Here is a 17,190-nt window from a genome sequence, read left to right on the forward strand (position 1 = left end):
GAGCTTTTTGCCTCCTGTTTAATACACAAATCCATTCATATTACCTTTGAAAGATTAAAATAGGCTACCTCACTCTCTTTTGTCAAAATGTTCAGAGGACATAATGGTACAAAATGTTTTGTTTCAGTACGTGATTATCCTAGTCTTTTCGATTGGCTAATGACCTTTTCATATTGCGTAAGTTTTTTAGACTCCTTTTCCTAGATATTGTTTCCATAAATTTCAATTAGTTTTTTTCCTCTAAATGAACTTGCTGCCTTTACCAGTGAACTTAGACGCTGTAGAAAGATTTGGATAGGAATGAACGTAATGCAAAACCTCAAATCCTTTTCTGAACTCTGTGAAGTGTGTACGTTTATTAATACACATGTAACGTCTTAAAAGGACTGTGTCTGCTAGGGCAACAGTATAATGCAATGCCAGTTGCGACGTGCGATGCAGCAGCAGTCGTCATTAACATTAATATTTATGTGTTTGGTAGATGCTTTTATCCAAAGTGACTTACATTGCACCCAGGGTATACTTGTATAATTGTTTATGCATTTCCTGGGAATTGAACCCATGATCTTGGCATTGCTAATCCAATGCTTTAGCTATAGGACTACATAAACTAAACCATCTTTTATAGACATTTCAATCTTTCAGTTCTAATACATAACTTATCTTGTTAGGTTACTTGTTTATAGCAAACTGCTGTGCATTACATTTGGTTTAATGTCACAAAGATTTGAAAGTTACACCTTTAGTTTAGACCGCACATTTGCAATGCTGTCCAAGCATTTGCATCTGTATTTGCATACATGTTTCTGGCCTTAAAATAAATGCGCGGCATTAAATTTACATGAATGCATTTGGCAGACACTTTTATACAAAGTGAGATAAATTGCATCGCATAAATTGCATAAATTGTTTTTCAGTTCCCTTGGAATGAAATCCATGACGTCATGCTCTACTGTTTGAGCTACATTGAGGCTTTAAGTGTATTAGTCCATTTTGTTGTGCAAATTACATCTGCTAAACGATCAGACTCACAAAAGAATTATATTAATTCTCAAATATTTGACTTTCTCAACTCCCTAGATAAAGTAATGTGTGATCCAGTTTGGTCCATGTGAAAGGTATAAAGTAATACTGGGAAATTTTTTTCAAACCACACCTCTGATATATTTCACAAAGGAGTTTACAGGAGATGTGGACCATCAAATAGTTACAGGATGACCTACTGCTCATTAGCACTGTTGCTACTTGCAAAAGGTCAACAGTTGATAATCAACAAGCTAAATCTGCGTTCATCAAGGTGAGGTTAAAGAATCAAGAACATGCCAATGTAATTGTCCCTCTGGTACTTCCGATCTGCCCCCTTCTGCTTGTATATTCTAGGACCAGAAAAACACAAAGAGCCCTTTGTCAGGGCCAGTGGTGGCAGTTTGTGAGTATGTGTCTTGGCATGTTTCATTATCTTGAGCATGAGACGCAGTAATCACCTTCTAAAAGCCTCCACACACACACACACACGTTTCACCAACTCTGACCAGAATCGTTTCAGCCTCTAAACAATTAACAATTAAAAGAGAGATTCACAAAAACTCCCAAAGGGAAACAGTCTAGCATTGTGCTGCACAGGCCATGGGATCAGTTCAGACTGGCCACGTGTAAAGCTGGTATAAAAGTCCACTTCCTCTTTGCTGGTCCCTTCCCTTTTGGCTCTCTTCACTTTCATGTGTGTCATGCTGAAGAAAAAGAAGGATGGAGAGATCTCTGAGCCCTCACTTAAGAAGGTAAGAGGGGAGAAAGGGACAGGGTGGTCTTAGGGCTGTCCTGAGGACTGAAAGCTTAACTTTCTGGAATGAAAATAGTCCAGAGTCATCTGTGTGCTCAGTGTGGATTAGCAGTGGGCAATATGTGTCTTCTGCCATAGAGACCGGGAGGGGGTCCAACGCAATCTCTTTCCAGCATCATTGACCCTTGTTAGACTGCATTTGAGCCTGGTGCAAATGCAGATTCAGGGTGTCCAATCCATTTGACAAAATAAACCCCCTGAGCAGTTCAGTTATCTGACCCAACGGTCCAACAAACAAAGCTTCATCAGAATTCATAATGGGAAATATATTGAGGAAAAAATCAACAGTGTCTGATTCTCTGGGTGAGAACAGTAGTTATCACAGTTAAAAACCAAATAGTACCTTTTTGTTGTATAGTTGCATTGCAAAAATGCTGTCTTGACAAAGCCTTGATTGCCACTCCAACTTTGAAATTGAAATGCCCTGAAAAAACTGAAAACGCCCTAAGTATCTTGGTTAAACCTAGATCCTGATATTATTTTACCCGATATTTATGTGTGCAATGTATTTGTTACACTTGGAGTACCAAGCTGTTAGCTTAGCAATACCAAACTTTGTTGATGTCTCTTTTCAGAATTGCTGTCTTTTGTAGAGCATTCCAAATCAAACATTTATGATTCTAACCAAGTTTTGGACTAGAGTAGTAGTATTTTTAGATGGTGAAAAGTTTTTTATTACGTTTTTTTACTGAATCGGAACACTGAGGTTTTTCTTATCGGATTATTAACTTGTTTTTCCAGCTAGTATGTAATTTGGAAGAATGTGTTTCCTGTACAATGAAATCTTCCCAGTACAGTCCCTCAGCCCTTTGTGCCAAGCGTTAAGAGACTGAACAGGTGCCAAACGGAAGTTCACAGAGTCTGCAGGTGTTTGTTTCTCTGTAGCATTGCTGTCGCAAAACCCCTGCGGCTGACAATTGCTCAAGTGCTTTTGGGCACAGCGGTGTGTTTGTGTGAATCAAGGTCTCTGTAAGTCAGGGCCTTAGGCTTGTCTGCATAACTGTGTTTTACTCATGGTCTAAAAGCCATCCATCCGTCCTGGATACAGCACCTCCTATAGCTTCATCCTAAAGCCTGAAGATTAATCACTGCGATCACTCAGTGGTTGATTGAACACTGAAATGGCACGGGGTTATGTAATAGTCGTGCTTTTAAAAATCTCTTGATGGAGCGGGGGATTTGAGGCTTCTGCTGACTCTGATAATAACGTCAGCAGGGGATGACTGCACCGCACCGTAATCTTCTCACGGTTCACGCTGCGTGATCTTCTCTGCAGGCAACAGCTGCCAGACCATTAATAGTAGCGCAGTTTACCGACACGTCCATGAAGAGCTCTCAATGATTTCTGCTCCTGACTTTCATTGAGCACAGATTAGTGGTGGCTGACTGAATTTATAAAGGATACTTAGTCATCAAGGTTATGAAATCGAAATGATCAGGTCAAATTGTGTTTAAGATTAGGACAGATCTTGGTATTAATAATTTCCTTCTAACTTTCCAAGTAAAAACTTATTCCTAATATACAGCTTAATATGTGAATTGGAGCTTATGTGCTGGGACTGATCATGGTTTACATTCTCGTTTGTCATTATGGTAATAGGCATTATTTGACAGGGAATTACAGCTCAGTTCAAAGATCATTTGGGGTGTGAAATCCAACCTCAGCATGTATGTACATACATACATATATATAAATATAAATAACAAAAAAAAATTTCATGCATAACAAGTGGGTTAATTAAATCTTGTAAAAAGAAGTTCAATTATAGTAACAGTGAAGATTTTTTTTTCTGTTACAAGAGATTTTCAAAGAATAAAAAAAAAGGAATCACAGTTTCCACAGGAAAAAACAAAAAAGCAGCACAGATATTTCCAGTATAAGAAAAATGTTTCATAAACACCAAATCAGCATATTAAAATGATTTTTGAAGGATCATGTGTCACTGAAAAGTGGCGTAATGGCTGCTAAAATTCAGCTCCTCATTACAGGAATAAGTTAAATTTGATAATTAATCAAAATATACTACAGTTATTCAAAATTGTAACAATGTTTTACAGTGTTACTGTTTTTTACTGTATTTTTGATCAAATAAATGTAGCCTTCTTTTAAAGTCTTTCTTATTTGTCACTATAAGGTTTCTCACTCTGGTGTTTTGACTCTCTTGTCCTGACTTCCCGCCCATTTTTATGACAGATCCAGTTTGCAGACCAGAAGCTGGAGTTCAACAAACGTCCCACCAAGATCGGCCGCAGGTCTTTGTCTCGCTCCATCTCACAGTCTTCTACAGACAGTTACAGCTCAGGTATGGCATTGTACAAGCACCAATACATACAGCACAGTCACATGCACACGTCCTGTTAAACCTCAGTCAGGTGGGCTACATAATGTGTTTCTATACATCAGGGGTCTAATGTAGAGTGTCAGGTGAGTCATGTGAACAAAAGCCTTCCTGTGTGGGTTCTCTGGCAGGCCTCTTTAAGAGGATTACATTGATAAAAGGAGAGTAGATTGTAGGTAAGAAAAGTAAAATCTACATTCCTGCAGGGTTTTCTTAGAATTGTGTTCATGGAGAAACAGATACACACATCTACATTTTTCTTTTTTTCTTTTCTTTATTATTCCCTTTTTCAGCTGCCTCATACACTGACAGCTCCGATGATGAAACCTCTCCCCGTGACAAACAGCAGAAGAACTCGAAGGGCAATGCAGACTTCTGCATCAAGAACATCAAACAGGCCGACTTCGGACGCAGGGAGATTGAGATTGCCGAGCAAGGTGGGAAGAGCTCCTTTGTGCCGACAGGCTGTAAATGTTTATGAGCATGACGGCTTATTGTGCAATGCATTCTCTCTTTGAGTTTTCCTCTGGTCTGTCAACATATTAATCCAGTGGTATATGTTTATGTGTGAAGTAAAAGTGTGTTTGTGTGAGATCAAGCGAAGCGTGTTTTGGTGTTCTTCCTGTGCTGCTGAGGGGCTGTATGTTCAGTGTGTGCTGCGAGACCGCAGGGCGCCCCCTTCAGCTCCTCATAACCACGTGGCCAAATACGCCAGTGTGCACTTACACACAGCCTTTGTCTGTTTATCAGCTTTAAAACCGTTTCACATTTAAAGCTATGTTATGTGACACTTTTTTTTTAGCAAAATGTAAATAATGAGTCTTAAATCCATCTTCCAAACAATGATTTTGCCTTAAAATCACTATGGGAAACCTATAATAAATTATATTTATGAAGAGGTGTCCCAGGATTTCCCAGGAAACTGCATACTTTGATCATTTGTCCATGTGTGCTTACATCACATCCGTAAATAAATGATTAGTCAGGATACTACCATATGCAGTGGAATTAACTTGAAGCCACAGGAAAAAAACAACAACAAAAGCTAAACTTTTTATATCACAATTCTATATTTCTGAGAAAAAGTCTGAATTGTAAGATATAAAAGAAATTGCCTTTATTTTTCATTCCATGGTGTAATCAAAAAACAGAATTGTGAAAAAAAAAAAAAAAAAAAGTTGCTTACCTGCTTGTAGGACACATTTTTCAGATATCATTTTTTGTTATCGTGAGATTTTCAGTAGTGACATTCAGACTGATAAGGCCATCATTTGTACCCATGAGCACAGCGATGCGCCTCAAGCCATCATGTTCATCGGTGAAGCACAACTCACACAATTATCAAAATTGTTCCTCTGCATGTAACTTTTAGTTTTATGCTTTAGCTGCTAAAAGTTACACATTGTGGCTTTAAGTCGAGGATGTGCAAGCGAAAATATTCTAGCCATGTGTTTGCTTTTTGTGTATTTCTGCACTGTAGAGATGCCTGCTCTCATGGCTTTGAGGAAGAGAGCCCAGGGAGAGAAGCCATTGGCTGGAGCCAAAATTGTGGGTTGCACCCACATCACTGCTCAGACTGCTGTGAGTTTCTGTACACACACACGAAAATACACTCAAATACATAATATTAACCTCATTTGTTCTTAAATTAAACTAATTATATTAAATTACACTGTAATTTCAACACCCTAATCCTAACTCAACACTTTTGGGCCATTATTCAGCCCATTTACTGTCGTACTATATTTGTGAGGATGTTTTTAAAAGTAATACTCTTTTTTTGAGAACAGACGGACATCTGTGTTTCAGTAATGCATCGTCAAGTGTGTGTGTGTGTGTGTGTGTGTGTGTTTGCAGGTGTTGATGGAGACCCTCTCTGCTCTGGGCGCTCAGTGCAGGTGGGCCGCCTGTAACATCTACTCCACTCAAAACGAGGTAGCAGCCGCTCTGGCCGAGGGAGGTAAATATTTTTCTTTTCTTATTCATATTTCCTTTGTATTCTCTCATATTTTTCTGTCCTGATGAACTCCTGTGTGTCGTCTCTGGCAGGTTTCTCAGTGTTTGCCTGGAAGGGCGAATCGGAGGATGATTTCTGGTGGTGTATCGATCGCTGTGTTAACGTGGAAGGCTGGCAGCCCAACATGGTAGCCGGACTGTTTACATCTAGAGAAGTGACATATGACAGTTCGGATTTCTCAACAGCTTATGTCTTGTAGATTTTAGATGATGGAGGAGATTTGACTCACTGGATCTATAAGAAATATCCCAACATGTTCAAAAAGATCAAAGGCATCGTAGAGGAGAGCGTGACTGGAGTTCACAGGTGATTACAGTCGTTTGTGATAGATTTGAGTTTGTTAAATGCATTAAAGTAGTGTTAGATTTTTGGTATTTGCTGTGGGTTAAGTGTATTTGGACACAATGTGGCGACTACAATTGTTTTTTCCTATCAAAAGGGAATGTTTCCATCTAGTGGTAAGAAGTGGAACTGGCAAATGGGTAGAAATAGAATGAGTAATAAGAAACATTGTCATGATTATTATAAACATTATATATATATATATATATATATATATATATATATATATATATATATATATATATATATATGTATTTATGCATGTATAAAATGTATGATAATTAAGGACCACATCAGCATATTTGAAGGATTTCTAAAGGATCATGTGACAGTGAAGACTGGAATAATAATGCTAAAATTTCAGCTTCGCATTACATAAAATGCACTTTAAAATAATCAAATAAAAATCAGTTATTTTAAATTATAAATAAGCATTTACAATATTACTATATTACTGTATTTTTATTAAAACATTGCAGCCTTGGTTTAATTTTTGTTTGTCTTGAGAAAAAAAATACATAATAATAATCTTAATTATTCCAAACTTTTGATCTGCAGTGTATTAAATGTGATTAGTGATCATAAACCTTATTCATTCAGAATTAGTATTTTGATGTGTTTTTTTTTTTTTTTTTTTTTTTTTTGCTAAACATCTCTTATATTTAATTTTCTAGGCTTTACCAGCTGTCAAAGGCTGGTAAGTTGTGTGTTCCCGCGATGAATGTTAACGATTCAGTGACCAAGCAGAAGTTTGACAACCTCTACTGCTGCCGGGAGTCCATCTTGGATGGGTATGTCTTAGTATAGTGTTCCCAATCAATGTGTTTAACACACTGTGTGTGTAAATTACATGTTCTTTTCAGCTTGGTTAATATTGGCCTGTGGTTTTACCGAGCACGTTTGTGTTTTGTGTTCAAGTCTAAAGAGGACCACAGATGTGATGTTTGGAGGGAAGCAGGTGGTGGTGTGTGGATATGGAGAGGTGAGATCGTTAGATCATAACTAATTACTGTTTCTTATGAGAACCTCTAGAGAGTTGCATTTAGATCTTCAGAATGTTCTTGGCTTTATGTAAAGGTAGACTCATTTAAATCTGTTTATTTGACGGACTGGTATCTGAATAATCCAGTCATGTGAAATATAAAAAATGGTTAAATAATTTCCTGTGTGTCGGATCAGCTATTTTACATTTTAGAATATTCTATTTAATCTGTCTATCACTTTAGCTGACACACCTCCACTGCCCTGCTCCATTACTGCATTAGTGAACAGATACCAGATCTGGCCACTAGAGGACAGAAAACCCCAGGAAATACCTCCACATTCATTTCATTTGTTTTCTGCTAACAGAGTCTAACACAAATGTTTTTCCAGGAATAACAAAGGATCTTGATCTTGCCCTGTTTGTTTCAATCGCATAGGAACTGTGCTACATACAGAATCTATTTTTTTACAGGTACATTTCGTGAGTCATTACTGTAAATCCTGTTGTGTGTAATTAGGTTGGAAAAGGCTGCAGTGCTGCTCTCAAAGCGATGGGCTCCATCGTCTACGTCACTGAGATTGACCCCATCTGTGCCCTACAGGCCTGGTGAGTCACAGCTGCTTTCACTGATTCAGCGTTTCCTCAACAGCAGCGATGCCCTTTAGATGCCGTTAAATTACACTTAATGTCATTCTAATGTGCTAATACATAGTGAACCAGCATTTGAGCGGTGAATGAATCTCCAGGACTGTGTATTCAGCATTTTTGCACACCTGATTCAAATTCTCATAGTACTTTCCTAACTCTTGTAAATGTTATGCTAGGTTCTCATTCACAATTTAGTCTCTTGACATATTTTTACTCATATTTTGTCATCACACAGCATGGATGGCTTCAGGCTGGTAAAACTGAACGAAGTCATCCGACAAGTCGACATTGTCATCACCTGCACAGGTATTTTGGAATCCGTTTTTTTTTTTTAGTAAATTGTAGAAGTTTATTATTCTGATTCAAGTGAAGAAAAATTACAATTTGCCCAACAAAGAAAATAATTGTCTACTTTTTGCATACTTTTTGAAACTTGAAAGCTGCTGCTGTGAAACAATTGTAAAAATAAATATTATATTTACGTTTTTAAAAATATTTATAATATTATTTTTAAAGGCTTTTAGTCAAACATTAATAATAATAATTATTATTTTATTTACATATTTGTATTTTATATTTCAAGTAATAATTATATTAAAATATATATTTGTTATATTTAAAAAAAATATTATTTAACATTGTTTTTTAATGAGGTTATGAAGGATTTTAGTCACCATTATAATCATCATTATTAATGTTTTTTAATTAATAATTTTAAATAATGATTATTTTTGCTCCTTTGAAAGTGAGTCTTTAACATTGTTTTTAAATGAGGTTATCATGAATAATTAGCTATCAGCTAGTGTTTAACAGACACTACACTGCTGCAGAATCATACACTGTTATTTAACTGAACAGAGTTTGTTGTCTGTATTACTGCATTCTGACTCTCACTGCACTATGCAGATGCACTTGTCATTAGCACAGTGATTCTAGTATACATAAAGTTAATAACATTTGAGACTTCAAGTAATTATGCTTGAGCTGCAGACAGTCTTGAATTTCAGTTAAATGTAGTTAGACAACTTCTGATTATGGACCAATTTCTAGCCGTTCCTGTAAGATATAGTATGAACAGGACAATTCAAGAATCAAACCTGAACTACAGTTCAGTCTGCAGGCAGCAGAGTTGCTCACGCGGATGGAATTACTTTCGGTAGTAATAGCTTTTTGACATTTTGGATTCATTTAGAAGTTCTGTGGGGAAAGACAGGTGGAGAACGAGTGGCTCTTTGAGTCATTTTAGATCAATTTCTTTCCCGAAGCTCCTTTCATCGACTAAACCAAGAAGCCTTCAGGGTTTCTCGTCAGCATTCATCTCAGTCTTGTTGTGTGTGGTGTCTGTAGGCAATAAAAACGTGGTAGTAAGAGAATACATGGACCGCATGAAGAACGGCTGTATTGTCTGCAACATGGGCCACTCCAACACTGAGATCGATGTGGTGAGGAGGCTGCTCTAACCCTTAGTTTATTGTCACTTATGTATTTAAAGAAGTGTCTGAAGGTTGACAGTCATCTTCCATCTTTTCAGGCCAGTCTGCGAACTCCTGAACTAACCTGGGAGCGGGTGAGGTCACAGGTGGATCATGTGATCTGGCCGGATGGAAAGAGAATAGTGCTGCTGGCAGAGGTTAGACTATCTAGATTAAAGTCAGTCCTGCCGGTATTTCACGGTTTATTTTTTTTATATTCGTTCTTTCATTTATTTGCTTTAAAAATGAATAAACTGAACTGATTCTTATTTAGATACATATTGACTGGTTTTGATGGTAGTAATTTTTTATTTGTTTATACTTTTTTTTTTTTTTTGATGATTTTGCATTGTGCTGAATTACAAAAATGTGGAGGGGATGTAAAATACATCTTTATAGGTAATGTCTTAATGTTATCACAATTACATTGCAGTGTTTATTAAATTATATATATATATATATATATATATATTAGTGCTGTCAATCGATTAAAAACTTTAACTAGATTAATCACACATTTTTTCTGTGATTAATCGCAATAAAAAAAGAAATGTTTTTGTACGTTTTTAATATATTTTTTAATGTAATAATTTCACAGTTAAATTTAAATACTTGTTTAAATGACATCTTTTTATGAATGAAGGCCAGTATTACTGATATTAATACAGCTACTGATTTTTTTTTTTTTTTTTACATTTATTATTAGGCTTCAAAAATATAACAGTTTTTAATTTAAGTAAACTTAAAACAATGCTAACATAAACCCATAATAAATGTCATGTTTACTCCTGCCCTTCCTGTCTTAACAGTTAGGAAATATACAGAAATTTAAAAAGTTATCAAAGTTATATGCAGTCTGCACTGCATAAACTATAAATTAAATAGTTAATCCTTATTAAAGCTACAAAAGTTATTTAGTCAAGAGCAGCGAGTCATTTTCTCTGTTCCCTTTGTTCTTTAACTTTACTGACAGGAAGCTTTATTGGCTGCTGTCCCTTTAAGAGATTAAGATTGCTCTTATGAGGATAATCGACAATACTGGCACTTTGGGATGTTTATTGTTAGTTCAAGCGCTTAAGAGAACTGGATTCTGGCGCCCTGTCTATGCATTGTGTGTGTGTGTGTGTGTGTGTGTGTGTACGTGTGTGTACGTGTGTATGTGTCACATAAGGGCATTCACAGACAGCCCATTCTCTTTTGTCTTGCCGCGCTTGAAATGTTTAAAAGCATTTAAATGAATAAGAGCGTGATCATATAATGTAAAGCTAGCCAACGGATGGCAGAAAATACGGATGCTGCGTTAATTGCGTTAAATATTTTGACACGTTAAACCAGACAAAAATTAATCGCATGCGTTAACGCGTTAACGTTGACAGCACTAATATATATATATATATTATTATTTTTTTTTTATAATTTCAATTTTCATTTTAATATAAGTTAAAATTTTGGTAATTTTGTAGTGCACTTTTGTAAATTTATTCATTTTTGTTTTATAGCCCTATGGTTATTAGATTCGATGGTTTTTATTTTGGTTTTAGTTTTTTTTTGTACATTAAACCAAAATGAAATGAAGTCTTGGTAACTAACTGAATTAAAAAGCTTTCTTTATATATATATATATTTTAGTTAATTCATTTAATTGAAGTTTTTTTTATTTTACCAGTTACATTGGATTAAATATCTATATATAAATGCAGAATAGATTTTTTTTTATTTATAGTGTGGCTAAATATCTGGGAAGTATATTTCTGTAGGTAAGGCAAACTTATTTCTTTAACCAGTCGGATACATCACAGGCATTATGATGGAGAAAAAAAGAAGTTAAGATGTAACTGAAAACACAGTGTGTTAGAATTCTATTGTCTTGTCCAATCCATATACTGTATATTTCCAGGGTCGCCTCCTAAACCTGAGCTGCTCCACTGTTCCTACCTTTGTGCTGTCCATCACCGCTACTACCCAGGTGAGAAACAAGAGTGAAAGAGTGAAAAATGAACATAAATTACTTTATTAAATGGGGAATGTGCTTTAGTGTGCATGCAAGGAGAATTTGACTTCATAGTCCAGTCAGAGAAGTGGTTGCTCAGTCTGTGTGTTGTGTAAGAGTACGAGCCTCAGGTACTTAGTGTGTGTGTGTGTGTGTGTCACAGCCTTGCTGTTGTCATGGTGACTGATTTCTTGCTCCTTTCTCCCCAGGCGCTGGCTCTGATAGAGCTGTACAATGCTCCTGAAGGCCGCTACAAACAGGACGTCTACCTGCTGCCTAAAAAAATGGGTATGATGCATTGATCTTAATACATGCATAAAAACTGCCCTGTCTAAATGAATGGTTATGCATGACCTGAAATGAACTATTTGAGAGCTCTGTGCTGCTTATCTTCCATTAAGACAAGCGTCACATGCAATAAACCCAGCATTTAAGTGAAATCCTCAAATGTTGTGTATATATTATGCCCGTCTAGGGGTGTAATGGTTGTAATTGTTTTAGTCTGCTCCATGCACTGATTTTTTCAGCCTGTTGAAAGATTCAGTGTTTTCCGCAGCACGCATTGTAGACAGTTTAGCCATGTGGCATCCTGTGCAGACCCTGCGGAGCAGGAGACAGCTGAAAATAGGTCACGCTGTCACAAACGGCTGCCACTTCTCCCTCCTCTATCTCTCATCCTCTCCACTGCTCTGCAGCTTTTCCTTCCAAACCTGCAGCTCACGCTCACAGACACGAAAAATAAATCAGAGACTGAATCCCAAACGGCCTCTTTAAGAGGAGGTGGGGAGATATCATGGGTAATTGATTGTAGTCAGTCAAGATGCGGTCACATTTACCTTCGGTCTGTGACATTTTGTGGGTCAAATTGAGTAATTCCAATAGGATTCCATATGATTGGAAATTTTGCATGCAAGTTCTGCAGCAAATGTCTCTGATTTCAAGCTGACCATGTGGTGGCTTCTGCTGATGCTGTGAGGAATCATTCTTGGGGTTTTGATGCCAGAATAATAGACTTTTATGCTTCGAGAGATAAATCAGTCTAGAGATGATCTGCAGAAAGTCTGTGGCTGAACAGTCTTTTATACAGTTTTTTTTTCTATAAGGCGTGTTGCATACATTTTGTACATCCTGTCATTGTTTACCTTTTTTTGGCTATGACTCCAATCTGTTTCTTGCAAGCTGACAGGAGCTCCCAGTTAATGTTCCGTTAAAGGAAGAGGCTCCATCATATATTTTTGTCTCATGTCAAAACAGGATGTGCAGCTTTACCAGAAACTGTATGTCTGCACATTCCATTCTCACCTTCACCCTACAGTATGTTAGCACATGCTGCTCTCATGCAGGATTCTGTACACACAGGAAAATACCTGATTATACTTGAATAATTCATATTTTGACCAATAAAAATCTTCTACAACCAATAGAAACCTGCTGGGTTTAAAAGTGAGTTGTGCTTTATACTTCTCTCTGCTATTGCCAAGACAATGCACCTCTTTTTGCCCCAAAAATTTAATTGTCCAATCTTTTTTTCGGATTGGAGATGAGTTTCCTTGTTTTCCTGAATCTTTGCATCTGAAGTAATACATTAATATTTAAAGTCTTTTGTTGGCAAAATAAGATATTTATTTTTCTTTTTATTATTTCTAAAGTTTATAAATTATTTATAAAGCCAGTTATGCTTTATCTGTGCACAATTAGATTCTTTACTTTTTCAGTTGATTTTTATTAAATTTTTTGATGAAGTGAAGCCAGATAAAATAAAAAAAGAATGTGACAGTGAAGTAATGAAATTGAGCTTTGTTCATTGGAATAAATTTCGTTTTAAAAATATATTCCATTACAAAATAGTTGTAAAAATATAGAAATAGTTTCAATTTGTAAAAATATTTCACTATTACTGTATTTTTGATCCATTAATTGCAGCAGTATTTACTTGGCACTGAACTGTGGTGCTAAATTATAAACAATAAATCAAAATATGACTTTTCTTGATGGACCATGTTTAAAATGTGCTTAAAAATTGCTAATCTGGTTTTCTGCAGATGAGTATGTGGCCAGCCTTCATCTCCCTACTTTTGATGCACATTTGACTGAACTGTCTGATGAACAGGCCAAATACCTCGGCCTGAACAAGAACGGACCCTTTAAGCCAAACTACTACAGGTCAGCAGCTGCATGATAAAACATATTTATTCAAAACCTCCTGTCTGTTTTCATTGTTTAATAATTGCTTGCAATGTTTCATTTTTAGGTACTAGACCCATTCCCCGGTGGGAAACGAAGACTAAAGAAATTACCAAGACTCCATAATTTCATACAGACTAAGAGCTGTGTGTCACAGCCTGCATTTGGAGGGGAGGGAGAAGCCCTGATCTGATTGGTTGGGTGTGAAGGGCGTGGCTAATTATCGCTACGGCAGTGTTTATTTATTTTACGCTAGAATAACATAGCTAACCTTTTATGAGCTGCTACTGCCAGTGGTGCAACCTAGCAACGTTTCCATGGAAATTTCGCCATTTCATCTTTTCTTAGCTTCATATGTTAGTTGTACGTAATCCATTTAGAGATCTTTTATTGTTTAATTGTAAGTTCCGGTAAAGATGAAAAAAACAATGTTCAAGCATACTTGATGATTTAGTAATGGACATGCCACGTTGTCCTGTTCTCTTGTTTTCTACATGTGATTTTTTTTTCTTTTCTTTATATAATATGGGGGGTGGGGCAAAATTACGGTCAGGCGCAGGGTTTCAAATCATTCTTTTTAGTTGATCACACTATTCAAATTTTGTTGTTGTTTATTTTTTAAAACTTGTATTAATTTTTACAGCAAATTTTAACATTTTTGCGCTCTCGGTTCTAAATAAAAGCTGTTAAAATTTCACTGGATTGTGAAGATTTGGGGCGGTGCTTATCCCCTCCATTCAGTCATACTGGAATCTCATTGGCTGAGGCATTAGCTTTTCAAATTTCCCTTTCAGACGCAACATCCTCCTTCCACACTGTTTCCAACAACGCCAGTATTGATGTTTGAGATCGAAATGCTCAATCTATCCACGTTATTGCTGAAACTCGTCAGGCTGTGTAATCACAGGGGGGTATATTAAGATATTTATAAAAAAAAATTTTTTTTTTTTACTTTTCCTTCTCCTTCTGCCATCAACTTTTGTTCCAATGAACTCATCCTCCTCTGTCATTATAAAAATAAGCAATTTAATGTTATAAGATATTCTAGTGTAATATGAAATTTAATGAAACCCTTGTTTTATATACTGTGAAGTAGAGCCTATTTCAATGAGATACCAAATGTACAGTTAATCCGGTACCGAGTTCCTATCCAGGTCCTCTGCAGATTTAGTCTGGAACACAATGGGAGAGAAATGTCTGTAAACTGAAGCCAAGACCAACTGTGTACTCATTTCAGAGGATAGAAGGAAGTTTTGCTGTTTGCAGGCCTGTAGAGCAAAAGCTGCCTTTGTGACTGGGAAATTCAAATAAAATAAAATTGGGACCTTTATTTTGCTACACTTCTGGAAATCTTTATGGCAGATATTTATCTTCTCTTTGTCATAAAGGGAATCAAAATGACCTTGTGGGTTCCCTGTTTAATGTGGCATCTCTTTCCTTCGCTCAAGACGTCTCATGTGGATGTGTGTGTCGTGTAGGTGTCGATTAGTCTGTGGAACGCTTGCAGCGCTAAATACTTTTCTTTGATTGTCCTGCCTAAAGTATACTTCGTTATTTATTTAATCAAAAGTAATGAGTTTTCAGTAGTTTGTTGTTGTTCTTCTGTCTCGTCTGTTTATTTTCCAAAATGTGAAACAGTGGCCCGGGCGTTTCCTATGCAAGCCTTTTTCAATCACAAAATAAACCAAATTAATTGCGACTCTTTCTCGCATTTTGGAAGTTTTTTTTAATAAAAATTTTTTTCCCCGAAATTGCAAGATCTAAACACACAACTCATCTTGCAATTCCAAAATTCTGAATTTTGCGTTTGAATTTAAATTTTTGTAATTCTGACTTTAATTCAGAAATTAATTCAGAATTTTTTTTATTTAATTCAGACTTCTTAGAAATGTGTTTATATCTTGCAATTATGAGTTGACATCTTGTTTTTTTTCTCTCAGAAATGAATTTTTACAATTCTGCATTTATATATTGCAATTATGAGTTGACATCTTTTTTTTCAGTACTGTGAATTTTTAAAATTTTGCATTTATATCTTAACTCTCAATTCTGACATCAGAATTTCGAAACAAACTTGAAATTGTGAACTTTTGTTTTGTCAGGATTGCAGATTTTTTTTCATAGTTTTTTACACTAGGGGAAGTCATGGCCTAATGGTTAGAGAGTCGGACTCCCAATCGAAAGGTTGTGAGTTCGAGTCCCGGGCCGGCAGGAATTGTGGGTGGGGGGAGTGCATGTACAGTTCTCTCTCCACCTTCAATACCACGACTTAGGTGCCCTTGAGCAAGGCATCGAACCCCCAACTGCTCCCTGGGCGCCGCAGCATAAATGGCTGCCCACTGCTCCGGGTGTGTGCTCACAGTGTGTGTGTGTGTTCACTGATCTGTGTGTGTGCATCTCGGATGGGTTAAATGCAGAGCACAAATTCTGAGTATGGGTCACCATACTTGGCTGAATGTCACGTCACTTTTCACTCACAGAGGTATATCATTCTTTTATCTCACAATTCTGACTTTTATTTTGTGCATATGACATCTTTATATCTCACAACTCTCAGAATTGTAAAATTAATCTGGCAATTGTGACTTTTTCCGGAATTGCAAATGAACTATCTTTAAAAAATAATTCCTACAAGGAGTTTACAACAAAACATTTTATTTTTTAGGACCGTGAGATCAGATCAAGTTGCAATGACCTTTTATTCTGGGTTTCCATTTTATGTATAAACTAGTTAAAAAAAATTCTTGAAGTGCATCTGCGAACTGTGAGTATATTACTTGTGTGGTTAGAAAAATCAAGCTGCATTATTTTATATGCATATGATGACTTTCTCTCGTCACGTGCTTTACACGTACTGAAGTATACTTTGGGCTCTGTGGTCCCTGTTGTATGATAAATTATTACATTACAGGGACCCTTTTAAACTCCGGGCTGCTTACATCAACTTTACAAAACCCTGAAGGCGTATAACGGTGTTACATTTTCTCCCAAACATTTGCTTTCACAAACAGAAGGCAGGTTAAATGGTTGTTCCTCTTAAGTTGTTGGTAGGCTATGTGCTGCTCGTGTAGTTTGTGTCCAGAGAGTCTACGTTAAAAATGTAAATGTGTTGTTCCCCCACATCTCCAATAACCCTCCTGTCACGTTTGCATTTACTACTGTCTTTATCTGCTTCCACACAATTTTGTACTAAAGCACATCAGTTGGTGTACGTCTTGTTCAAATGTGTTCGACCCGTTGTCTTAATTTGATTCCATTTTTATTTGCGAGGGTACATGTGTGTGTGTGTGTGTGTGTGTGTGTGTGTGTGTGTGTGTATGAAGGGGCTCGTGTGCACAAACAGATGCTTTGCTGCTGGTGTGTGGCAGTAGTC

The 17,190-nt window shown here is 36.6% G+C and overlaps 1 protein-coding gene across 1 annotated transcript in view; it reads left to right on the top strand.

Annotated features, from left to right (window-relative positions):
- Positions 1-15,147, top strand: part of LOC132105534 (putative adenosylhomocysteinase 3) — a 34,210-nt gene extending 19,063 nt beyond the window's left edge. Inside the window, exons 2-17 of the mRNA XM_059510706.1 lie at positions 4,035-4,143; positions 4,473-4,616; positions 5,660-5,760; positions 6,037-6,139; positions 6,229-6,323; positions 6,396-6,502; positions 7,213-7,329; positions 7,457-7,520; positions 8,041-8,129; positions 8,407-8,477; positions 9,519-9,613; positions 9,703-9,801; positions 11,541-11,609; positions 11,843-11,921; positions 13,676-13,796; positions 13,885-15,147. Of these exons, the coding sequence (XP_059366689.1) occupies positions 4,035-4,143; positions 4,473-4,616; positions 5,660-5,760; positions 6,037-6,139; positions 6,229-6,323; positions 6,396-6,502; positions 7,213-7,329; positions 7,457-7,520; positions 8,041-8,129; positions 8,407-8,477; positions 9,519-9,613; positions 9,703-9,801; positions 11,541-11,609; positions 11,843-11,921; positions 13,676-13,796; positions 13,885-13,891 (1,470 nt within the window). The 3' untranslated portion in view covers positions 13,892-15,147. The remainder of the gene's footprint in view (positions 1-4,034; positions 4,144-4,472; positions 4,617-5,659; positions 5,761-6,036; positions 6,140-6,228; positions 6,324-6,395; positions 6,503-7,212; positions 7,330-7,456; positions 7,521-8,040; positions 8,130-8,406; positions 8,478-9,518; positions 9,614-9,702; positions 9,802-11,540; positions 11,610-11,842; positions 11,922-13,675; positions 13,797-13,884) is intronic.
- Positions 15,148-17,190: the final 2,043 nt, after the last annotated feature.

The sequence above is a fragment of the Carassius carassius genome, chromosome 26 (assembly GCF_963082965.1).
Source record: "Carassius carassius chromosome 26, fCarCar2.1, whole genome shotgun sequence".
Classification (NCBI taxonomy): Eukaryota; Metazoa; Chordata; class Actinopteri; order Cypriniformes; family Cyprinidae; genus Carassius; species Carassius carassius.